General features: G+C 48.6%; 1 protein-coding gene across 1 annotated transcript in view; it reads left to right on the plus strand.

The window, feature by feature from the left end:
* The first annotated feature begins 709 nt into the window (after positions 1 to 709).
* The window catches only part of CACNB4 (calcium voltage-gated channel auxiliary subunit beta 4), a 60,448-nt gene continuing 35,726 nt past the window's right edge, over positions 710 to 25,431 (plus strand). Inside the window, exon 1 of the mRNA XM_062004407.1 lies at positions 710 to 778. Within this exon, the coding sequence (XP_061860391.1) occupies positions 734 to 778 (45 nt within the window). The 5' untranslated portion in view covers positions 710 to 733. The remainder of the gene's footprint in view (positions 779 to 25,431) is intronic.

Genomic DNA, 25,431 nt, shown 5'->3' on the forward strand with positions numbered 1-25,431 from the left:
ACAGGAACGTGTCCAGGTGGGGTTGGAAACCTCCCGAGAAGGAGCCTCCACACCCTCCCTGGGCAGCCTGGGCCAGGGCTGCCTCACTCGCACAGCAAAGAAGTTTCCTCATTTAATTGTAAGTACGGCCTAAACTTATGTTGTTCGTTTAACTGTTGGGATTTAGGGTTTGGTTTGCTTGTCTCAGACCTCGGAGAGGTATGTTTCTCCCCAGGCATGTCCGTCTGCGCTCGTGAAGAAGTGAGGCAGTGGCAGAGAAAGCAGGAAGCACTGCTGTTATTTCGCTCGGGCAGCCAGGCACGAGGTGGCCCCGGCGCCTGCTGCAGCCGTTGCCGGTGGCTCGTCAGAGCCGCGGCCGGGAGCCGGGAGGCGGTTGCCGAGGCGGCGGCCGCGGGCAGCGGGACTCGGGAGCGGCGCGGCGCAGCCAATGGGGCGCGGCGGCGGCGCGGCGCAGCCAATGGTAGCGCGGCGGCGGCGCGGCGCAGCCAATGGGGCGCGGCGGCGCGGGGAGCGGGTCGCGGCGGGCGGGAAGGCAGGGGGAGCTGCGGGGCGGCGCGGCGCCGGCGGGGGCACCTGCGGCGGCGGCGGGTGCGGGAGGCGGCGCGGCGCGGCCGGGGCGTCCGCAGCGCTCAGAGGGCAGGCTCGGCCCCGCCGCCGCACAGGCCTCCTCCCCCGCGGCGCCTCGCAGCGCCGGTTCCGCACCGAGAGAGGCGCCCGGCGTCAGCGGAGCTCCATGTACGACAATTTGTACCTGCATGGATTTGAAGACTCGGAGGCGGTGAGTGCTGCCGGGGGGTGCCGCAAACCCACCTCCCCCCGGGCTGTGTTACGGGGGAGCGGCGTGAGCTGGTGGGAGCCACCCGAGATGCTCTCCGTTACGTAACTGGGGGGATGAGCGGCGGTGTTTCGGGGTCTCGGCAGCGTCCCGTCGCTCAGCCGCGGGCAGGCGGCTCCCGCCCCGCTGGCGCTCCGCGGTGTAGCAGGGGAAGGCTGTTAATTACCCGATCCTCGGCGGCTGTTTGACAAAGCAGCGGCAGAAGTTGCTCGGCTGCCATCTGTATCCCGCGGATCGCAGCCAGCCGGGCGGCGTGGGCGCGTTTGGCGTGGTTTGGCAATGGTGCAGGTGCCGTGGTGGCCGGGTGACATCGGGGCGACAGTCTCTGTGTCGCCAAACGACGCCGGGACGGGCTGGTGGTGTTGGCTGGGAAATGGATCTCCCCACCGCCTTCCCCCCTGGTCTGCAGCAGCCTCGTGGGGAGCCGGTGGCATCCCGCACAAGATGGTTGTGTTGCAGCGCAGAGCCCACCCCCGGTACCCCCGTCACAGCTCGACTCCCGCACGTAGGAACCGTTAGCGCTGGCTGTCCTGTGCAAGTGGCCCTTGTTCCAGCGCTGGCTGCGCAGGAGCTGCGCGGGGCAGAATTACCCGGGGCAAGGGAAACTGCCGGGGCTGCCGCGGCGAGGAACACGCCGCTCCATATTAAACAGGGATCCGTTACATAAGGTGTTGTGGCCAGCTCATAAAATACACAGATTATCACATAAAACAGAGTGTACGTCAGTGCAGACGCGTGTATCGTATGATGTGCTGTCCCCAGGAGGATGGACAAGAGCCTGTATGGCTTCAGATGAGGCTTTTTTCCCTTGCCTGACAATGAGATGGTGTCAGCCGAGGGCTGGGAGGTGTAACCTATCTACGTGTTGCCTCACGTACCAGCAACTTGGTTTAGCATCCGTTTGTTTCGGAGGGAGAGGGACCACAACCGTGCAGAACTGAGATGAAATGATGCAACACACCGTGTGGACAGGAAACCTTGTTTGAATCCTTCAGAACTGTGTGTTCTTCCCAAACTGTGCAGCTTTGTGTCAGTTCAGAAATGCCTGCGTTAATCTCTGCGTTGTGTTTTCTTTCTCTGCTGCTTACAAGCTGCCACGCCGAGTGCAGATGAGTGTGTTGGTTCCTTTAGGGGTGTGTTTTAAGGATCCAGCTGGATGTTTGTGTAAACCAGGCGTTTGTAAGGCGAAGCGTGAATTGTAGGGAGCCGCTCGCAGTCCTGGTTCTGCCTCGTTCTTTAAGCAAGGCACCAATACACCCTCAAGAAGAGAACTTTATAGCAGCATGGCTAGGAAGTCTGACTTGCTGGGTGGTGATTGCCGTAGAAGAGATGTTTTCTCTATAAAATCCAGCTTCCAAAGGTCACTAGAGAGCACAGGTTAACATCTAGTAGCATTTAGAGGCGCTTCTAAGATGCTTTACTCCGTGTGTTTCAGTAAAGCCCCGCTGACTTCTTCCAAGAACATCACTTGGGAAGAGCGGTTTTAACTTAACCGATACCCAAACATCCGTGTTCAGGTTTGTACTGGAAGGATCACGTTAGGAGGAGAGGAACTAAGTCTTTAGCTGTTCACTTTGAAGGGCTGGGATGAAGAAGGCGTTTCCAGGTTCCTTAATGCTCTCTCAACTAGTTTGTCATGATGTTGTTTACAGCTTTTGTGATCTCACAGTCTCTCAGGACTTGAGAATGCTGTTGATGGGCAACTTCTGGAATGGAGGGAATAAGTGAGGATCTCAGCTTTTATTAACAAAAAAACCCCTCCAACCAAATTAACAAACCCTAAAAGCAGTCTAAATCTCCTAGTCGTATGGAAGAGCTAGAAGCCCTAAACCCCAAAGGCTCAGGCACAGAGCAGATAAAATCCCCCGGTGTTTGTTTGCTTTCTGCTCCTGAAGCCCTGGCTTAAAACATTATACCCCATTATTATTTGGGATTCTGACTCATGAATGGAGAATGCCTGCTGAGACAGTATTCTGGCAAACAGGCAGCATGATGGGTCATAGGAGTGTTACTTTTGAGCCAAAGAGGGACAACATAATAGAGTTAATATAGTGGAAAGCAAACCAAGGGTAGAATACTGGTTCCCTGTGGTTAGCAGAAAATAACTGTGAGCGTGCAGACATTAAAGGGAAGGCCACTGTATGGTTCTGGAGTTTAGGACCTGGAAGGCTTTGCCCTGGTGTTGTGCAGCTAGTGAACACAGGGAGCTCTGAGTTTGTATGCTCTTTGTGCTCTCTCAGTCCCTGAAGCACAGGGAGATGTGATCCAGGACTCATGCTACTTGCAATGCTTCTAGCATAAAATAAATGGTACCAAGATGAGGCATTCTGCTGCAGTAACGTATTCCCAAAGTGAGCATTTGCCCTTATAAAACACACAGCCTAATATTCATGGCAAGAAATAAGAGCTGACAAGTCGTTGTGGCTTATACCCCAGCTTTCTGTATTTGGAACGTGAGGTTCACTCAGGGTTTGCTCTGCAGCAGGTCCTGGTGTGTGCCCACGGTGGCAGGGAGCTGTTGCATCTTGGTGGAGGAGCAGCATTCACTCAGAAGCTCCGTCCCAGCCTCCGCGGTGGAAGGCAGCTGCTCCGGAGTGAGCCTGAGCAGGGTGGCTCTGAGCACGCTCCAGGCAGGACTTCTGTGGAGAGGTGGTAGGAAGGAGATGGAGCTGTGCTGAGCTCTGATGGCAAGGCCAAAATGAAAATCCACTCCTTTCTTGGGGTTTGTCCTTGCCATGTGAAGAGACTAGCTCGTGGGCTGGGGCTTTGCTCCTTGTTGTTGGAAGCAGAGAGAAGAGCAGCAGTTATGATCAAGGGTTAACCTTTGTCAGTCTCTGCTGAAGTTGCTGTGTGTTGCTGAGTGCCTCTGAACTGCTCCAAGCCAACCTAGTGCTGTTAGAGATCAGCTGAATGGCACAGTGCCTTCAAATAAACCACCACGAGGTTTTCTTCAGCCATTGTAAGTCCTACGTGTGCATGCACCGTGTTAATTTGCACTGGAGGGAAAGGTGAGTGTTCAGTCAGTGTGAAGTTACCCAGAGTACACGTGCTCACTTCTGGAAAGGCGTCATAGGATCACAACATTTTAAGACGGGGAGGCTGAGGTATGAACTGAATTTACACCTAATCTCATCTGGTGGAGAACACACAGATTAGCTGATGCAGAGAACTGATCACTTCTCTAGGAGAGGTGTGCAAGGGAGAGTTTCCTCTTAAAGCCAGGAACCAACAGGACAATGTATTACACCAAATAGCTATATAGATGATTCTTTACACTGAAGCTGCTATTACAGTGTATAAAATAAATGCACAAATACATATTTGTATTAGCAGAGAAGGACATGAGCGTGTGTGTGGCTATTACAGTCCCTTACCAGCTGTGATGATTAACGTGAAGTGGATGATGCACTAGCAACCGTGAGGCTTTTTGGGGGAGGAAAATTACACTGTTCAAGCTGAAAAACACTGCCAGTGATGGTAGACAAAAAGTAGCTGCCACAGAGGTGCAGATTGACAGAGGCAAACAACTTTTGCAGGCAGCCGTGCCGTGGTAATGAACACGGATAGCGCAGGCTTTGGGGTGCTGGGAGCTGCGTGACTGGAGAGAAAAACATCTCCCAGTTCAGTTTTTGCTCTGTTTGTTGCCCTGTCCTGTTCTTTGCTTCAAATAGGAGGGAGGAGCTTTTCTTTTCAGTGCTTTGGGTAATTGTAAAGAAGGTCACCCTTTTGAGAATGAAAGGGTTTTGCCTTGTAGGGAAGTATGTCTGAGAGGCCTGAAAACAAGAGAGCAGGGCATAAAACCCCATTAGCACGGGGAGCCTGTGAGCGAGGACCACGGGGAAAGCAAATGATCGTTTGCTTCTGCAGTTGTGGACTAATGAGTGTGTGTCTGTCTGTGGTAGGGAAGGATGTGAGTGCTGCTAGACGTCAGTCCTGAGTTCCCCCAGTGCTCTTTGGCCTCTTTGGAGCAAAGACTCCCATCTTTTTGAGAAGCAAGCTCAATGAAACCTTCCCATGAGAAACTACGTTTTCTGCAACATCACATTTCCCCATTCAAACAGCATTTCAGTGACAAATTCTCTGCAGGAGTTAATAACAAAACACCCTGTAAGGCAGAGTCCTTGGTGGGGAGCGAGAGCTGCTGCAAGCCTCACCCTCCTTACAGCACTGCAGCTATCAGACCAGCCCCTTTGGGATGATTTGTTTATATTTATACCTCCAAAGCACTGGTTTCAGAGCAACACCCGGGCACGTGAAGCAGCTTTCCTCACCTCTCCCAAGGTGTCAGCCCAAGGCCACCAGCGCCAGAGGCTTTATCACCCTGTGCACTTGAACGGATTATCGGGCCGGTGCAAATAGCTGCCTTGGATGCTCAGCTTGGTTTTGTGCCTGGGATTAGGAAGGGCTGATGTGGGCAGGGCTGGGGAGCTGGTGTGGGTGAGCAGCCACGGGGAGCCCGTTGGGAAGCCAAGGCACTGCGCAGTGTCAGCGCTCAGCCCGTGGCACTCGCCCTGTGTGCCTTTCTGCTGAACACCACCACTGCTTCCCGTTCAGGTCATCATCCTCTGCGTGGTCAAGTCATTTAAGATGGCATTTAATTTCATCTTCTGCCCGTCTTTTTGGTAGGGAAGTTGGTACTTAAGTATTGATTGGATTTCTGTGTAGTCCCTCTCTGATCGCTAGAGGAAGAAAGGTGGTCTTCTCTTGCCTTACACATCTCTGTTGTAGTAGGTCTCTGTTAACTGCTTTTATCTATTCACTTATTCTCCAACGTAGTCTCCTTCTCCCAAGCCATTTATGCACCTTCTGTCCTTCACTTCCTTCCTGGAGAAGCAGGACTTTGCTGGTTTGTAAGCCAGGATGATCATAGAATCATCGAATGCTTTGGATTGGAAGGGACCTCAAAGATCATCTAGTTCAAACCCCCTACCCTGTGCTTCAGCCAGCTGTACTGCACAAGTTCATACTGATCTGTCACCAAGAATTAGGCAAATGCTTTTGGTGGGATTCAAGCCTAGATCTACAAAAGCATTTCAGATTCTGAAGGTCCTTTGGTGCTTATAGGAAATAAACAGCAGTGAGACTGACCCTGGTAGCTGGTGTTCAGACTTTGCTCTGAAAAGGCCAGTGAGAAGGACTGTGTAGGCAAATGCCTGCGCTCTGTAGCAGCTCCTATGGGCCTGGCACACCGGGGCTGTAGCAGGCAGTTGGGAAATTGTGGCTGGCAGTGCAGTATAGAGCATATTAAAACAGTATAGAACATATCATTACAGCATAGAGCAGTATCATACGGGCTGCATGTGTGGTGATAGGCATGAATTCCATCTTCAGTGCTTGGAGTGCAGTGTGTGTAGGGGTTGTGAGATTAGCACAACTCAGTGGCATCGTGTGTATGCCCCAGGAGCGGGGCAGGAGACTGCAGTGCTGCAGGACAAGGGCACTGCGCCTTCATTCCACTCTGCACAACTTTGATGTGACGTCTTGTAAAAACCATTGCTGACAGGCAGCTGTCACTTGTAACTCTTGGGAGAGCATTGCTGGGAATTTTTAGGAAAGAGGTGATGAGGCTAGTGGGAAAACACTTTTCATTCACTACACAAATGGTCAGTGTTCTGAGGCCAGTGTCCTCCACTCCCTTTCTCCAGTTTGGTGACATTACTCCTCGCAGCACTCATTCCTTCTGTTGCTAGTGTGCACTTTTTCTCATAGCAACTGAGACAAGAAGGTTCCTGAGTGCTGCTCAAGCAGAGAAATATGATTATAGAAAAACAACCCTTGGTAGGGAAGCTCATATTCAAATATGGATTTCATCACTGTGTGCTGCTTCTCTGATCTCCAAAGGAAAAGTGGTCTTTGCTTGCTCTGAACATCTGCTCAGTTGTGTAGATTGAGGATAAGAAATAAACAAAGTTTATATTTAGAAGTGTTTTCATCCTGTCACTTTGGTGATTATTCTACAAACCTCTTCCAGTCAGTGTCATTGTCAAGGCTCATGCTTGGCATTCCTTCTGCTTGCCAACTGGTTTGCAGTATTGCTCACAGGAAGGGTACATCCATGCAGGGGTTGCAGCCCAAAGCAAAGTTTACACGGCAAATCTATTTAAAGTGGCAGCTGATGTATTCTGGTTCTTACCCCTCTCAAAGGAGAGGAGCTGGATGAGCTGTTCTGGGAAGGGTAGTGCCTGCTGAGCATGTACATTGGGTGTGCAGCCATAGGCATTTGCTTGCACTGGCTTCTGAAAGCCCTTCTCTGTGCCTGCAGACTTTGTCACCTCCTTCTGCTGTCCCAGAGCCAGTTGCTTCGGTGAGTTTTGTAACAGCCAATTCCTTTTATAGGACAGCTTTGTGTGACAGGCAGCTGAGGTCAAGGAAAAGGCTTCATACAACTGTCAAATAAACCTGGGGCTTTCATTGGGGTTGGAAGGGTTTCAGTCGTTACTGGGTTCACCACTGCCACAGGTCCCTCCTGAAATTTTCAGTCTGGAGATTAGCAGTCAGTAGTCTGCATCTGATGAGTGTTTTTGTATGGCTTGGTGGATGCTGCAGATGGGGCTGAAGGCTGCTAGCGAAAGTTAATGCACGTTTCTTTTTTCCAGTGTGCTTGCCAGCATGATTCCCCAGGGGTGGAAAGCCTGGTGATACTCCTCTGTGCGCTCTCTTTGCAGTGCATAGAGGAGTTTCCATGCAGAGTACCCAGCCAAACAGACTGTCTGGCAGATGTTGAGCTTTCCTCCTGCTTGGTGGCACGCAGGGATGTGAGGTGAAGACTGCTGAAGCTGCCCTTTGGGAGGTCTGCTTTTACAAAACACTGAGTGGCTGGTCTTGGAGGACCCTTAGTTGTGAGGCTGGTTGTCAGTAGGAGCCCATTGGATTTGCTTTCTGTCACTCCTCAGAGGGACCCTGGATGCCAATGTGAAGTGAGAGAGCAGTGTTTGCAGTGCCATTCATTTGCTGATGACACCTAGTTTCTCTTCATGCATAGCTGTTCATCTGACTTTCCTAATGATTAACCCAGAGAGGATGATTAAGTTCAGGACCTAGTCATTCCAGGATCATTTGCCTAATGGCTACCAGTTGTCTGCTTGCTGTTTGTTTATGTAGGACTTTAACTTGCGAGTGTGCACTCAAACCTGTCTTGACTGGGAGCACAGTGAATAATTTCTGATGAGAAGAGATTACCCTCTGCCCATTAAATCTTCTGAATCCTCATTGAGATTTGGCTTTTGCACAGTCAAAGCGTTTGTGTGGTTTTGACAGTTCCAAATCTGTTTTCCTTTCCATTAGCTCTTAATAGATTGCCTCGACTAATGAATCATCATCTGCTCAAGGTTTTTCTTCTGTATACAGGGCTGTCTGACAGGAGCTGCAAAGTTAGCTTGTTCTCTGGTTTGGGTGGTTTTGCTGAGCTCTATTCCTACAAAACTTTCCCAAGTGCTAGTCCTACAGCAACATCAGCTGTTCTTACCACGGCTGCTGTCTTGTGCCCACAGGACAATGGTTTTCTATCCGACTCAGGTTCCGTGTTTGTTAACTGTGATGTTGTGTACAGTAGTCAAAGCAAGCTTTCAGTAAGAATCATAAGTAACTTTCATGGATTGCTGCCTGCTGTTTCCATTGAGCTTCCTTTTTTTTCAGCAAAAACATATTAAAACACCAAAAAACCTCAGAAGCTTTGAGGCATCTAAACAAAAGAAACCTAATAAGGAGTAACTGAAGTGTGTTTGCTGTTTCACCTGCAAGTAGGAGCTCACCTGGTTGGGATAGCTTGTGTTAAGTGTTTGTTCACAGGAAGGACTAAGGTGTGTAATTAACTATGTGTAATTAACTCCTGCTTTGTGATTCCTGCTGGCTGCGGGCTGCAGCTGAAATGATAAAGGCTTCTCACAAATGTGCTGATTCTGGATTGCACGTTACTTCAAAAAGTGCTGAAGAAAATGCTGCTGCTAGGAGCATAAGCAGCTCTCCCTGGGCTCAAGGGCGTCTGAGGGAGGCATGTGGCTCTTGGTGAGGAAGGAACACATCACAGGAATAATAAACAACAAGGGGAGAAGCTTAACCTAGGATTTGTTGATGTCACGGCTTGCTTCCCTATCTCCCTAAAACATGTTCTGCTTGTGAGATAATGAGCTGGTAGATGTTTTTCCATTGAGTATGCATTTGCAGAGATAGTAGAGCCTGGTTTTAAGAATCAGCAGCTAATGTCATGTAGCTGGCTGGATGCTGGGTTCTGCAGGGATCGCAGGTGGTGTGGAGATGTGCCTGCACACTGTCACGTCCTGGCTGGGGTTCCTCCACAGCAGTGAGCTGTCTGCGGTTCTTGAGCCGCTCGTTTTGCCACATCCCTTCCTTCTTTCCGTATCTTTGCCTCGTACTTACCTCCAGGTGCAGGATGTTTGTGCTTCTGCACGGAGCACAGGGAGGAGGCTGCAGTCTGTTTGTGGGCACCGTTGTTGTCTTTGCCCAGGTAGTTTCCCTCTGCCAGAAGGAGACATTCATCGCCGTCAGGCGTCCTGGTTCTCTTCACTCATGACATCTTTCAGGTTGTGGACCTGTGCATGCCAAATGAATTTAGCTGCCTGCCAGTCACTCCTGATGTAACATCATTGATGTGCCTGGCTTAGAGGGAACTTCTCATTGTTTGTTTCATAAGCAAAGAAAGGAAAGATTGGCCCAGAGCTCCGTTGCTGTGTTAAAGTGTCTTGACTCACAGAGCACTGGTTTGTGCCCATCTTTCTCTGTGTTACTGAGCATCAGAAGAGTTTCTTCTCTGGAAAAAGACAGGAGGTTCGTGAAAGACAAAAGGAGATGTGGCCAGCTGTGTGGTTACAGGAGAGTGCTTCCAAAGACAGGTAAGCAGTGTAGTTTAGTATGAGCCAAATAACTTCAGGGCCTCCTCTTCCTTGCTTCTGCATCTTGCATTACCTTCTCCTCCTCTAAGATTCTCTCTTTCCTTAGCTTGGCTCGGTTCCTAACATACTCTCTTTGAACAGATGATGGGTTTGTGTCTATATATACACATACATACGTGTCTATACATATATATACACACACACAGAGGACTGGGCTCGGGAGGCCCCTTCCAACCCCAGCTAGCCTGTTTCTCTTTGAAAACTGAAGGGGGACTTTCAGAACAGAAGGGTGGCAAGAATTCCTGGTGACTGTCTCATGCCCACCCATCTATGTCTACCCCACGGTGCTGATCAGGTACACTGGGGTTCTTTTCCCTAAACAGATGATTCCCCCTCACTAGGACATTTCCCTGCAAATGGGCACGTTAGTGATTACGTTATCCTAAAGGTCATTTCATCTTTGCAAGCATGCTGCTGTAGGTGCTGTACTAGGTGCTGTTCTAGGTGCTCTTGGTGCTCTCAGTGTGTGTGAAGCTGGAAGATTTGTTTTTTTACTCACCATGTCTATTGTGGCCATAAATGGGCCGTTTGCACCCCCTCCTCCCATAGGACCAGCTACAGAGTGAGGTGGCCACGGCATGCTTGCCATTCTCCTTCCAGCCCTCAGAGCTGGGTACCACATGAAAACCTCTGGCCTATTCATTCAAACTAAACTATTTCAACCTTTAACCTCTTCTAATAAGAACTCTGTGAATGCAATCGTGTTTCTAATGGTCACCCCCCTCTTCTGCTTCTTCACAAACACCTCTTTGCCATTCAGGATTTCTTACCAGTATTTTTAAGTGTGTTCCTTCCGTGGCTGATGCATCCCCATGAAGAATGTGTCTCTGCCTGGGAAAATGATGTGTTCTGACAAACCATCAGTTAATCTCTGCTAAGATAGGTCATGAGATACTGTGGGAAACTCTTATTTCCCAGAACAATTAGTGGTGTGGAACATCAAGTTCTGACAAAACAAACCTCGGTGTTGTTCTTGGGCAGAAAAGTTTCAGTTGTTACCAATGCAGAGAAAACCTTCCCAAGAAGAAGGAGTCATGTGCAGGCAGCCCTGCCTTTGCCAGCAAAGGCTGCTTCTGGGAGAGAGCGAGCAGCAGCTCCTGACGCCAAGGGCTCTGCCCTCAGCAGAGGGACGCTAAAGAATAAACCCGCTGCTCTCCAGGAATGACACATACCACAGAGATACGTCTCCAAGTGACACCCAGCTAGGAAAAGAAGTGATTCAGCAGGCTCTGATGGTACTCATTCTGCCTCCACCAAAGCAATCTTTGCTGTTGACTCAGGCTAGATTCATGAAAGGTTTGCCCAGTGTGGGAACGCAGCTAAGCTGCCAGCATGAGCGTGATCTGCAGCACCAAGTGTGATTTAACTGCTTGTGCTGTGCCTGGAAGGAGTTGTCTTGCTTACAGCTGCCTCCTGGTGTACTCTTTCCCTGCTGATGAGCAGGAAACTGCATCTGTGCCTGCTGCTGTCCTTGGCCGCCCCTTACCTGGCTGAGGTGGCAGCAGCTCCATAGAGTCTGATGCTGACACCAATGTCTGGAGGGTTAGATCGTCTCTGGTGTTCCAGTTCAGCCTTTGGGGACTGGGACATTGGTCTTCACACAGGCAGGAGAAAGTCTGAACCACTGAGAAAAGGCTTCTGTCTCCATCACACTTTCCATGTCTGAATAAGCAGAGTGAGCCAGATCTGGAGGGCATGCAAGTGCCCTTCCTAGCGAGGAGCTCCTCTTTGCCCTGCTGAGTGGCACCCACACTGGTGCCACACAGGATTTTCAGGCAAAGACTGACAGGACCTGGAGAGGGGACATGATGTGTTCAGGCCTCCTGGCCTGAAAGAGTGTTTGACCTGGGCAGAAGCAGCCTGTAGGTCAGCACCAAAAGGAGAGTAAATGAGTGGGAGCCCAGGGTGTGACAGTCCTGACCAACTTTGTTTATCTTTACTCATCACAGGAGCTCTTTAAGCAAAATGAACCTGGCTGGTAATGCAGGTGTAATCAGGTGTGCTGCCTGAAGTGTCTGTTTGAGAAAGAAAAGGAGGCAAAGTTATTGCAGTGGGTATTTGTTTTCCAAGTCTGTGATAAGACATGAGAAGTAGCTTTATCCCCAGTGCAGTGCTTGTGTTAAAGCATTCACAGACCTCTTTGCACACCGTAAAACGGGAGCACTGGAACTGTGCACTTTTTCTTGATCTCTTACTTCCAAATGAACAGGGTATTGGCAGATGGAAAAACAGACAAATGAACTGCACTTTGCCTTCCTGCCTTATTTTCCTGCTAATTACAGTTGTCTGTTATTTTTACTTACTGTCCTAAGGAGAAGAGTGGTAAGAAGTGTTGCAGTATGTGGTCAAGTAGCTGTTGTCTTACACCTCAGGGTAATGAATGCATTAAGTAAACTTTCCCTTTAATAGATGAGGTCTACTATATGTAACCATATAGTGTGAGTGGAAGTGTAAGAGGGAAAGAGCCACAGATTGGAATAATTCCTGTTAAAATCTGTAGAGGGGTGATGGATCCATAGAAGTTATTTTGCTGACTGGAATTAAGAGGCTGACTTGGGCTTTGAGACTTGCCACTGAATGGCGTTTCTAGTGCTGATGCTGCCACTAGTTATGCCTACGCTGAAGTCATTTATCTATTCAAATACTGAAGAACCTTGTCACATTCTGAGCTCTGCTACGCTGTTCTGAACATATCACACGGAAACATTTCTTTTTGTTGGTTTAGAATTAAACTTACACCTTCCCATTTCATGATAATACCTTTCCAGCTCGTATTTAAACGAGAGGTATCCCATGCTCCCCTCCTGGCTCGATCCGTTCCTCTGTGAGCTTGTCGTGTGCAGGACTTTACTGGTTCCGTGTAACTTTGGTCTCTCTAAGCACATGGTTGGTATGTGTGGTTATTGTTCTTTCTGAGCCTCTCATTTTCCAGTGTTGTTTCTTGAGAAAGGGAAGCTGTGGCTTGTGCTGTGTGTGCTCTGCAGATAGAGCTGCACCAGCATGGGAGAAGCATCCACTTGATGACTTTGAGGTTACAACCGTTTCAGCGTATTTCACGTGTGAGGCACTATGCCCCATGGAAGAGGCATCATGCCTCTCAGTGACTGGACTCTGTACACTTGGAAAGTAGGTAAAATTCAGTTTTCATACTATTAAACACAGTCAGGATGAGGGCTTTGCTGAATGTGTTGTTAGTAGTGGAGCCCCAGGTTCAAACTCCTCAGGCTAGTCCTTAGCCATCAGTTTTATATGTTTTAAGACCATAATGTCTTGGGTCTTCGACTCCATCAGGCCAAATGTGTTCCAGGTGTTGAGCAAGTGTAAAGCCACAGTGGTGATATCTCAGGGATGATTGTGGCAGTCATTTTAATCTCTCATATGCTGGGTACTAAAATGTGTTTCCAAGCTGCGTGGGTGTAACACCCAAACCCCATCATACTTCCATACACATTTGGTTGTCTGCAGGAGGAAGCTTCTGTTTGCAAGGTTGCTTTTTCTAGTTCCCTGCATGCAAGTGATACCTGCCAAGTGGGGAAAAAACGCCATGCAAAGGAGTGTAACTTTGCTCAGAGGTTTTGTTTCTTCCTTCATAAGCAAGAATGACGTATAAAAGACGTGAGAACTGTTTGGCCTCACTTGAGTACCTTACATTCCTCAACAACAAAACCACGATTGATAAAACTGGGCTGCCTTTCTTCTGGATGGTCTGATCTCTTACAGATGAGGAAATCCCAGTCTGTATCCTCAGAGTAACAGCAACAATGCTGTAAAAACACTGCAGCATTTTCAGTTGTGCTGAAAATTAATCTCTGGACAGGTATGTGTGAAGTCATTGCAGCCTGCTTTTCAGGCTGGGTTTGCTAAATGTTTGCAAACCTGTCTGGCCTAAGTAGAAATTACATATGCTTTTAGAGTCTGAAATTTGGGGCCAGAACTGAACTGAGAGATGAAACCAAGACGAGAGCCCAGGTTCCAGTATTTCAGGGAAGTGCAGCCTCAAAGTCCTGATTCCTGCTCGTTTCTTCTAGCCATTAAATAACATCTCTGCCCCCTTGGTTGTTATTGCCTCTCCAACCCAACTGCAGCTGCTGCACTACTTAAAAAAAGAAGAGCAGCTACTTCCCAGCAGCTGGAAGATGAACCAGCTTTCCCTCATCCAACCACTTCAGAAAGGAAATCACAAAGTGGTTTCCCAAGTGGCTGCCTGCCTGGCTGGGTGTGTGCTGCAGGCTCTGGAGATCCTGGAGCTGTTTGGGTGGGTTTCTTTGCTTTTCATTTTGCTCCTTTCTTGTAGAGCAGGTCCCTCTCTGGCTTTGCTCTGAATTGCAACAGTGCTGCTGCTCACACCGAGCCTGGCTGCGAGAGGATCTGCTGGAGAGGAGCTATGGCTGCCAGGAGGAACAAGCCAGATCCTGCTCTATCTGCAGTTTTCCCTCTTTCAGCAGCTGCTGTAATGGTTCCCCCTGTCAGATGGGAGGGAGTTGGCCAGAGCTGCATGAGCAGCACACCCAGTCGCTGCCTGGGGATGCTGGGCAGGGGAGGAAGAGAAGTCACTGCTCCCAAAGGCTCAGCACTCTCTTCCCCTTCTTCTTTGGTATCTCTTAGTAATTTGGTGACTTATTCATGTGTCAGTAGTGTGGCTCGCACAGCTGGCTTCCAACTTTGAGAGCAGTGTAAGAGCTGCAGTCTGGAGGTACAGAAGAGGCTGTGTTAGGGCAGCAGGACTGCAGCTCAAAAGCGATAGGGATACAGATGTCACCAGGAGCCAGCCTGAGCCCTGGCTGTGCCTGTGATGACACTGGGCTTGTTCTGCACTTCCCTGCCGAGTTTGCCCTGAGAAGACGTACAGAGGAGTAGGAGCTTAATAGGAATGCAGAGCTCCTGGGCCCTGTTTCTGGAGTAGAGGTCCATGAAGTGAGCTTCACAGGAGAAGGCAGAGAGGGGAGAGGCCAGGCTGTTGTGGTTTTCAGTGCTCTGCACTGCAGGTAGAGCTGGGTAAAAAACCCTCCTTCAGGAGATTCCTCAGACCTGGAGGGTCACGTAAACCCTCAGTAGGACTGATGATGAGTGTGGATACTCTAAGTGCTTAGGTCCTCCATACAACCCTGAAAGTACAGGGTGTGCTGGTGGGGACTGGGCTGGCGGTGCTGGGGGCAGAGCAGGCACAGTGCCACCTCCCTGGCTGTGTCCCAGGCTCGACTGTGCTTGCTGCAGGGGCAGAACTGGGGTGTCCGTGGCCTCTGCCACCCTCAGCTGCCACCAGCAGCCTCTTTCTCTGAAGCTGATGCTGTGCTCCCCGGGGGCTCATCCATTCTGCAGTGGGTTGGCAGAGGTGGCTGGAGCACAGTGTGAGGCTTCCTCCTTCCCCTGTGCCGCTGCTCCACGCTGCTGCCTGTCTCCACAGCATCCTCACCTGCTGCCAGGCCGGGAGAGACGCTGGGCACAGGCAGCAGCACCGGTGTAGCAGCAGAGCAGAGCAGTGCTGTGCCCTCCCCGTGAGGCTAATGGCACACAAGAGGATTTACAACACGGACTGGGAAAGAGCTCTTTAGTAATTGAATTCTCCTGCAGAGTTTGTGCTGTGGAAAGTGGGATATACACAGTAGCCACTGCAGCTGAACAGACTTGATCCCAGAGGAGCCTTCAACCCTGTAGCTTCCAGGGACTGAGCTGCTGGCAAGGAAAACTCTCTGCAAATGAATGTGAAGAAATAGGAAACATTTAGTTAATGCTGAAATGTGCTAAAGACAGTGTGAGTTTAACACAAGCTAGTCCTTCGTGCCAGCAGCACAGGGACTGGCAGTGAGTACTTGTGGAGCGTGGAGTTCTCTTGGTAATGTGTCTCCTGCAAGAGGTGCCTTGCCTGCATTAATACTTCAGTGAGCTGTGTCTGGGGATATGTCCATCCCCAAATCCCTTCTGTTATAGGAAGCAAACATGGGTGTAGTTTAGATGAACACTGTGTTAACATGACATTGAAATACTGTTTAATGGCTGGAGTGTAAGCTGAGAGCTTGTGTGTCCAGCAATGAGCAGTTTGTCTACCTGAGAATCAAGCCTTGGGGCTTTTGCTGTGTTCAGCCCAGGGCAATAAGGGGAGGTTCCTGGATTTCAGCTGACTAGCTCTTGATTTACATCCTTTCCCCCATCCTTCTCTTTCTTTGGAAGTGCAAGGAATGGCTTTGCATCCTGATTTCAGTGAGATGCTTACCTCTCAATGGGAACTGACCCAGAGTAATAGCAGTGTAAGGGTGGTTGTGAGGAAGCACCAAGGACTGTGCCTCCTTACTTGTGACTTTCATATTCTGGTTGATGGTCTCTGAAGGTTTTTCTTCTTTCTACTGGATATCTTTCTCTACCTTTGACCAGGCTTTGGTTTCAGCATCACACCCATTCCCTGGCTTTTTGGTTATGTTTCAGGGCATTAGCAGGACGCTTGACAGCAGTGCCACGTTTTTGAACAGATGTAATTCCTCTAGAATATCCCACAATAACAGCAGAACCTTTAGACCAAAGTAAGGCTTTTGATATCTTGTCAGGCTTTTGACAGATTCTACTCCTGGCAAGACTTTTTTTCCCCTTCTTTCAACAATATCCAGGTGCTTAAAGCTGTCCTGTTTGCTGCTTCTGTAGGTTCATGTTACTGGTGCATGTGAGGATTTTGACAGAGAGGGAGCTTTTTGCAGAGAACGACATCTTCAGTGTCTTTCTCAGTTACTGCTTGTGCCAAATCAAAGAGGTTGTGGATGTGATAGTGATTCCTAAAGGATTTTTCCTTGATTTGAATGCTTATGGGATGCTAGTCAGAATGAATATTAAGCTATGGTTTCTCCTGTAATTAAGAATTCATTGTGAGAGAATACTGGAGGCAGTTGCTTAAAAAAAAAGGGAAAAAGGATTTTGTCTTTGAGTTTCTCATTTTTAACTGTTAAAATAACTGTCAAATACTGTTGGACTATGTATCACAGAGTCCCAGAATGTTAAGGGTTGGAAGAGACCTCAAAGGATCACCCAGTGCAACCCCCTGCCAGAGCAGCACCACCTAGAGCAGGGCACACAGGAGCTCACCCAGCTGGGTTGGAATGTCTCCATGGAAGGAGACTCCACAGCCCATCTGGGCAGTTCCAGTGCTCCCTCACCTCAACAGGGCAGAAGCTTTCCCTTGTGTTTCTTTGGAACCTCTTCTGTTGCAGCTTGTCCCCATTGCCCCTTGTCCTATCACTGAGAACAGGTAGTACTAACAAGCATCTCTCAGAACACTGGTGTGTGTTCAATACATGAACTACTATCCAGATCAGAGCAGATGTGGTGACACTCAAGTATTATCAGTGGGGATTTTCCTTCCCCAGTTTTATGTAGCAGTGGTAGACACCCCCTGTTCTCCCCCAGTTTATTTGGGGTACCTGTGCTCAACTCCTCAGCTGCAGGAACAGGTCAGAGTTGCTGTAATTGGGCACAGTGAATTTCCAGCTCTGACACCATGAAGTCCCATCCAGCCAGTGGGCAGCAAAGTACAGGCTGTAATAACCCTGAGGTCTAGAAAGTCCTTGGAGCCCTGGATTGATGACAGCAATTAAGTCCCATAAAGTGTCGCTCAAATATTACCTCAGTAGGCGACAGCAAGATGCCCTTTCACTTGTGTTTTGCTCTCAGCACGTACAGTTTGTAGATTGCAAGGTTTTAGGGGCTGGAGTTGCTATTTACAGAGTACATAGTACTTAGAAAATTAGAGCTTATTTTTTTACTGAGGTATTTCTAGCAGTGTATAATAGCTTCTTATGAGTTCAGCAGTTGTGTGACTCCAGAATTCAGTCCTTGCAATAATCGAGGGATCGTGGCAGCTGAAGGATGGTTCCCTGGGAAAAAGACCAAAGTGGAAAATGGAAAAAAAGGGGGGGAAACAGAGTAAAATGCTCTGTTTGTAAGCCTCATTTATTAGTGTTTAAGGCTGTTTCGAAGCTTGTGGAAGGAAGAAGCTAATTAAAACCACAATGCAACACAACGTACTAAAGCTTAGCCTCAAACCCTATCAGTTGCTTGGCTTAAATGAAGCAGCATGACACCCATTCCAGCAACGCCGTGGCAGTGTGTCACAATTCTTTCCCATTCGCCACGCAGCATGAATATTTTAAACAAAGCAATTTGCCTATAATTACATTGAAGGTGTATGTCTGGTTTGGGGTTTTTTTTTTGGTGCCCTGGTGAGCCCCTCAGCAAAAGCCATGAGAGGTGGGGAAAAGTAAAGGGAATGGGATGACTCCTGAGGAAGTCATTGCCTCCTGAATAGAGCTTGTCACAGCAGACAGCTCCAGTCTGTGTGATAAATGGAGGCTGGCTGACCACCACATTTCTCCAGTGCAGGGTTACAAAGCTGCTGCTATCTGGTATTTGTCTTCTGTGAGATGGGGGAGCGAGAGGACGTGGTACCCTACAGACCTGTAGGGCTTGTGTCTTACCCACAGTGGGTGATTGCAAGCCAGCTGCCCATCTGCTTCAGCACTACTGCTGGTGAGTGCTTCCACCAAATGAGCTTTGGGTCAAATTGTGAGACAGTTCAGCATGTTCTAAACCACTTCTGCTTAAAAGATAAAAGGGAGATATGGAGGGTTATTTTGGTTGTATCAAAGCTGGTGGTGTGGGAAGTGGTGACACCATGCTAGAAGAAAATCAGGACACTGTAATCATAAAAACCCTTAAAAAGATGGTTGTTCTTTAATTGAAGTGTTTGAATTAGGAAAAGCATGCAGTGAGAGCAGGTGGCTGGGATCTCAAGGAAAATTCCACTGCTTTCCTCACATTTGTAATACTTGGAAGGTGCCTACATTGAACATTCCTGCTTGGGGGGCTGCAGGCTTCCCTGTGTCTGCAGCCCAGGGAGAGACGTGTTGTTCCTTGGACAGCTGAGAAAAATGGTTCAGCCAATCAATGGGAGAACAGAATTACTGAGATCCTTCATTCAACACTTCTTACCCTGTCCAGGAATGCCCAGTCAGCAGAAGTGTGTTGTGCAGAGCAGATGCTGGGGGGGTGGGGGATGATGGCCAGGGTTCTTGCCTCTCAGCCACTTGGCAGCGTGGATTGTGAGTCTCCTCTGTGCAAACCATATTGCAAGGGCAGCAAGTTGCAAACAACAGCTATCTGGCTCGCCCTGCCTGCTTTGCTTCTCTGCCATCAACTTCTGCACTCGGGTCCTGTTTACTGAAATAAGGTCCCTGATGCACGTAACCTGGGAAACTGAACCTGGAGACCACAGCACGTGCTGAGGGCCATCAATGGCAGATGTCCACATGCAGCTGAACAGTCCTCCAGGAAAATAAACCTACCTGTGGGACCTAAGCTCTCTCATCTTTCCTTTTTCTAAAGCTGAAGTACCAACCACCCTGGGGCACAGAAGAAAGCACAGAAGCAAACGTATGCTTGGTCACTTCAGCTCCCTCTGGGGATTAGACTCAGAAACAGATCCCAGGCTGTTCACTGCCAGAAAAATAGAGGCAGAGGTGGAAAATAAATTTCAAATACATGACATTTTCAGGGTTTGGGGGTTTTTTTGTCTCCCAGGGAGCAGTTTGAAGAGCGATAGAGAGTTCTTCTTCACTTATTAAATGATCAGAACCTGAAATTGCAATACCTACTTCTTTTCTTGACTGTAAAAGCAAGGCTTCTAGATAAAAATCTGCTGTGTCCACGTTCCTTGCTTGATTTGTGCCATTAACTAAATGAGCTTCACCTTGGCAAAAGGCTGGAGGAATGCTTATCCGTGTATGAATCTCACACACAACGGTTGTTGAGGCTTGAGGAGTTGTAGGGGGCTATTCCAGTCCTCTGCTCACGGCAGATTGCATCCAGTGGAAGGTAGGTGAGGTGGAGGAGGTGGGCAAGGGAAAAGATTCAAAAGGACAAAGTTGAAACTATCACATCAAATTGGTGAAGTTTGGTGAACTGTAAGAGATTGCTCAAGGCCAGTTCAGGAGGGAGAGGAGGAGGGTTTGCTTGGGAACCCTCTGTGGGAGCTGAGAGCTGCCTCATGAACCTGAGGTGGATGCATGCAGACCTTGAAGCTGATTACAAACCCAGTAGATTGATGGGAAATAACGTTACTGTGTTTGGATTGTGTTTTAAATCTACCTGCTTGGCAAGTGTAAAACAGGTGATAGGAACCCTGTTACTTCAACACCCCCCACTTGTGGTGACCCAGGCAGAAGGTCTCTGGTCCCATTGTGTGTGCAGGACCCTCGGGCCTCTTCGTGGCCCTGGTGACAGGCAGATGGTGTTGCTGCCTTTCTGGATAGATAAAGAGATTTGTAGCCATTTTATTTGTTGCTTTAGTCAGGCACAATAGGCTGGTGGGGGGATTCTTTAAAGCCGTGACTACTATGTTTTGGTTTTGCTCCCCTGTGGGCTTTTGATAAAGATCAAAGACTAAAATCTCACAGAAGTCCTGTAGATGCAAATAAAGCAGCAGGGATCTCTGGAGATCAGTGCTACAGATGCATTGTTACTGGCCTGTTGGCAAGCTTATGTTGTCATTAAAAAACCACTCCAAACCAGGCAAATGATGTTGGCCTTAGCACTGATTTCTTCATTGCCCTCATGAAGTCCCAAGGTGTGACTTCTGGGGTGATGCTTCCTGTGCTTGACTTAAAATTGATCCTAAATCCATGATGATGATGAGAATATAGTTGTAACTCAGTTCACTGTAAAATAAATGTTCAGTTATGGATGTACTGGAAACCTCCATGATGGCCTCTAAAACCAGGCTGTGCCTGCTCACATGAAGGTGATGGGAGTGCACGAGGGAGAGAAAACAAAGGTAGGCTTGGTGAAGACGAAAAAGAAATGGGAATGAGCAGTGAAATAAGGAGAGAAATGGGAAGGAATTGTCCAGTTCTGGGCTCCTCAGTTCCAGAAGGACAGGGAGCTGCTGGAGAGTTCAGCACAGTACTCAAAGATGATGGAGTGGAGCATCTCTTGTGATGAGGGAGCTGGGGCTCTGCAGCTTGGAGGAGTCTCAGGGGTGAGCTCATTCATGGTTACAAACACATCAAGGGTGGGTGTGAGGAGGCTGGAGCCAGGCTGTGCTCAGGGATGGCCAATGACAGGACAAGGGGCAACAGGGACAAGCTGCAACAGAAGAGGTTCCAAAGAAACACAAGGAAAAGCTTCCAGTGTTGAGGTGAGGGAGCACTGGCAGGGGCTGCCCAGATGGGCTGTGGAGGCTCCTTCTCTGGAGACATCCCAATCCAGCTGGATGAGTTCCTGTGTGCCCTGCTCTAGGTGGTGCTGCTCTGGCAGGAGGGTTGCTCTGGGTGAGCTTTGCAGGTCCCTTCCAGCCCTTGAGATTCCATGATTCTGTGACATTCTCTCCCAGATTGCCAAGTTAAACATCTGTGATGCTGTGAACAGGATCTAGGTGTAGGTGTGATTACAAGCAAAAGCAGTCCACCCGTGTCAACCAGAACATTTCATCCCAGAGGAGCACCCAGAGTATTGTCAGACCTGCTCCTTCTTTATGCTGCACATTTCTCTCCTCCAGGACAGTGCCCTTGGAGAGAAAGAGATCTCCAGGGGTAACACAGAGGAGGCAATGCGAGAGACGAGGGGCTTAGGGGGCGAACTTAGAATACACCACATTATTTCAGGACTTGCTGGCTGAAGGCTCGATGCTGTGTGTCTGAGGAAACGCTGTGGTAGACCACATATGGTAAACACAGATGCTTGTGTGGTTGGCAGCATGGTAAGTTGAGTTTCGGGGCAGTATTTGTCTCTTTTTTTTTATCGGAAGGCTTACGGAACATTCCCGACTTGCTGACGTGTTGCTGGGGGCAGAGGCGAAGCAGCAGCAGCGTTCCAGGAGAGCTCGTTTGGCATTACAGGTGCAACTGTATTAGCTGCTCTGTTATTATCAGGTGTCAGAAAACCCCATAGTGGTAACTCCTCTGGAGCCTTGGGAAGATCACTCAATCCTTTCAAGAGCTGAAGTAATTAGAGGAAATAAAGCAGTGTCTCTGTACTGTTGCAGCTTTAGTTTGGTGTCCTTTGCTGCTGAAAAACACACCTTTTTTTTCCTCTCCTGAGTCTTCTTTCATGAAAAGGAGGGACCAGCTGCAGAGATGGAAGCAAAATTCAGGCTAGAGGTGTTCAGCTGTTGATTCAGTCACACTTCTAACTGCAAGCAATTGGAATAAAACACAGATCAGAGCATTCCCAGACAGATTTCTGCTCTTGATCAAAGAAAAAGCAGTTTGAAAGGTTTGTGCATTGTTCCAATTTTGTGATTCAGACACATTTTTGGAGAAAAACCAGCTTGAGCCTGCATTCATCTATTTGGCTGTGTTCCTCACCTTTTTATTTGCTTGGACACTGCCAAATAAGTGCTTTAGGTACTGCCTTGTATGGGAAGATCTGAGTATCAATTCATTTTTTGGTGGGGGAGAAAAATCTGCACCCCAAAATAAAAACTACTGATGTGGAGGGAGAGCTAGAAAAGGGATAAGCAGACACATCTGTCATTGCCCAGTTCTCCTGTGAGTGCCACAGGCAAACACATGCCAGATTCTTGCCAGTATTTCAGGTTAGAGATGGCCCAGAGACTGTCTTTGTGGGCTGTGGGTTACTTTTGATACCCTCAGCCATTTTATGTAGCGGTTGCCAGCAGTGCCACAAGGCATTTATCAAGTCATTTATTACTAATACTAACGTGTAAATGTGTTTTTTATGGTCAAGAGAATGGAAATCCTCATGGACAAAGCAGTGAAACATTTTGTCCATCTTTGTACTTCAGGTAGTTAAGCAGCAGTAAGTAGTTTTATGCTGTAGTTTTATGCTGTAGTTTTAGGTAGTTCAGTGCTTTTGCCACTAAAACATCTCGGCTTTGTCTTGGCTGATGAGCATTTGAACTTCTGGCAAAGGCAAAACAGCATTTGAGTTTACAGTTGTTTATAACAATAGTGCATCTGTCAAAAAGTGAAAAGGAAAGGTTTAGAACAACTAGCATATTCAATGACCAATCTCAGGCTTCCTTTTCAGTCTAACAAGCTGTAGGACCTTTTCCACATGTAACACTTAGTGCCTTTACACCAACAGGCAAAATCTTGTGCATCTTGCATGTCCAGTTGAACAGTACAGGAGAAGACACATAGTGTTCTGTCAGTAAATGTAGATAATGCTAGTTCTTCTATTTTTAACCCAATTTCTTAGCTGTAGAAGCACAGTCAGTGCTGCAGGAAGGAGATGTGGCTGCAAGGTTGGAAATTCAGGGGGGTGGGAGAAGGGAAATGTATGTTAGAACTGTTGTCCTACTTTCTCATCATTAGCATTCACAAAGGAAAACGGTGTTCCAGCTACCTGGCAATTTCCAAATTGCTGAGACACCTAATGAGTTGTCTTAGATATATTTACCCAACATATAGAAGGGAATAATTACCGAGCATTTAAGTCAGAAACCACAACTCAGTGCAAAGTAGTTACCCAGCAGCCTTGTGTGTTTGTCAGTTATTCTGCATGAGAATGGTTTGATGGGGAGCTGAGCTTTGTCCTGTTTGGACTCTCAGTGGCACATTCACATAGTGAATTTGTGGGAAAAGTACTACTCAGATGCTTTCCTACAGCTCTGCTGGACCTTTGGATTTAACATTACATCGATTATAACAGACTTGGTAAGTTTAGGGAGACATTAATAATTTTTGAGGGGCTGTGCTTCCAAGCACCTCATTCTGCAAAGCCTTTGCACGTGGGAACACATCCTTTGGTTTCAGTAGTGCAGAGTTGCTCCTGGTGCCTTGAGCTCCCACAGAAGAGCAAAGAAGGCTCAGGAGAGACCTTCTCACTCTTTTTGCACCAGGGGAGGTTAAGGCTGGGTGTGAGGAGGAATGTCTTTGCTGCCAGGGCTGTCAGGCATTGGAAGGGGCTGCCCAGGGAGCTGCTGGAGTCACCGTCCCTGGAGGGGTTTCAGAGCCGGGTGGGTGTTGCACTGAGGGCAATGGGCTGGTGGGTGATGGGGCTGGGACAGAGGCTGCACTCCGTGAGCTTAGAGGGCTCTGCCAGCTGAAACAGTTGTCTGATTCTATGCCTCACCCCCTTGCTTAGGACAGGATCTCTCTGCAGTATTTTACTGGGGTTGTTCTTCCAGCACACAGAGATTTTCCTGGCCCTGGCTTTGGTTGCGGCACAGTGAAGGTTTTCTTGCCAAACGAAGCGATACCCACTGTTTTGTATTAGCCTCTTAATTACATCACCTGCCCAGTAATTAAATTTAGCTGCCCACCCTGAGTGTGGAGACCAGGTGAGCACCAACTGTAGCCAACAGTAGTGGCCACTGTTGTTTAAAACCTGAGGGGTTTTTAAAGCCCACAAATCTTGGTTCCTGTTTTCATGCAACAATATTTTTCTGCCTGTCCTCTGTAACACCAGTCTTTATGACATACTGTTAGTAGTAACCTCTGTGAGTTAAACCTGCATTTTCAGGCTGGGGGAGCAGTATAGGTACTGTGATTAGCTTGTGTAGAGGCTAATCTTGTGCAGGGGGACTGCCCGAAGCACATGGACCCGTGGGATGGTTCCTGTGGGGTCGTAGGGTGAACTGCATCTGCAAGGGATGCTTCTCGTGTAGTGGTTTGACAAAAGCAACATTCCTTGAACTCAGGTGGCATATGGCAGCATATGGCCCTGCAGCCAGCACTCCTCCTATTTGTTCTCTTTTGCTTTGTCAAGAGCTTTGTCGAGTTCCTGGCACTGGTGAAGGAGGTTCATCGCCTCGTGTGCGATGCGCATCGACCTCGATTCTCACGGAGAGCTGCAGAGGGCTGAGGCGCTTGGTCTGTGTTCACGTTGAGGTTCCAGTCCTTGATGAATACGTCTTGCATGAAAGAGAGGCAGAGTGGGTCAGTGTAACTTTCCTTGGTAGCAGCCCAGCTGTGAGTGATAAACCTGTGGCATCCTAGCACCCCTCCAGCCCCTTCCAGGAGCACCAGGAACAAAGATCCTTATGGTAACATGTATTTACTCCAGCCCTAGTGACTAGTAGTAACCAATCTCTCCGTGATTCCACGTTGTAGCTGAGAAATGAAGCTTCAGCTCCTGTGCATGCAAGTTTAGTGTTTGCTGGCAGTGCTGTGGCAGCAGCTCCACTCCTACATGTGGTACTTTCCTGCTTTTGAGGGAACTGGGGGTAGGGAGAGATCCACAGTTACAGTGTCCAGCTTTACACAAGACCATTTGAACAAGCTGGATATTAAAGGACGTGTCAAGATTGCACCCAGAATTCTGCTTTTGCTGCTTTGATTCTTGCTTACACAGTTCATTTTAAAAAGAAACAGAGAAAATCTGGCACAACCCCACTGCAGAAAGCCAGATCCACCTTACTGCCCCGCTCCTCTGGGGTACGCAGGAGCGTGCAGTTGCTCCTGACCCGTGCCATTCTGATCCTGCTGCACCGTGCCAACGTCATGCAGCAGAACCAACCTGGAACAAACTGCAACGTGAGACGGGTTCCTGTGCGTGTGTATCCACCTGTAAACGTAAGCTTTGCTCTCCCTGGTTGGAAGTTGCAGGGCTTCTGTGCACTAGCCCTCTGTCAGGATTTTGCTGGCTGTGTCCAGCCTTGCAGGGACAGGACAGTGACAGCACTGGCTGAGTGTGAGGAACAGCACATAGCAGAAAGTTACAGGGTGCTTCCCAAGGCCAGGGTTG

The sequence above is a fragment of the Colius striatus genome, chromosome 11, assembly GCF_028858725.1.
Source record: "Colius striatus isolate bColStr4 chromosome 11, bColStr4.1.hap1, whole genome shotgun sequence".
In the NCBI taxonomy this organism is placed as follows: Eukaryota; Metazoa; Chordata; class Aves; order Coliiformes; family Coliidae; genus Colius; species Colius striatus.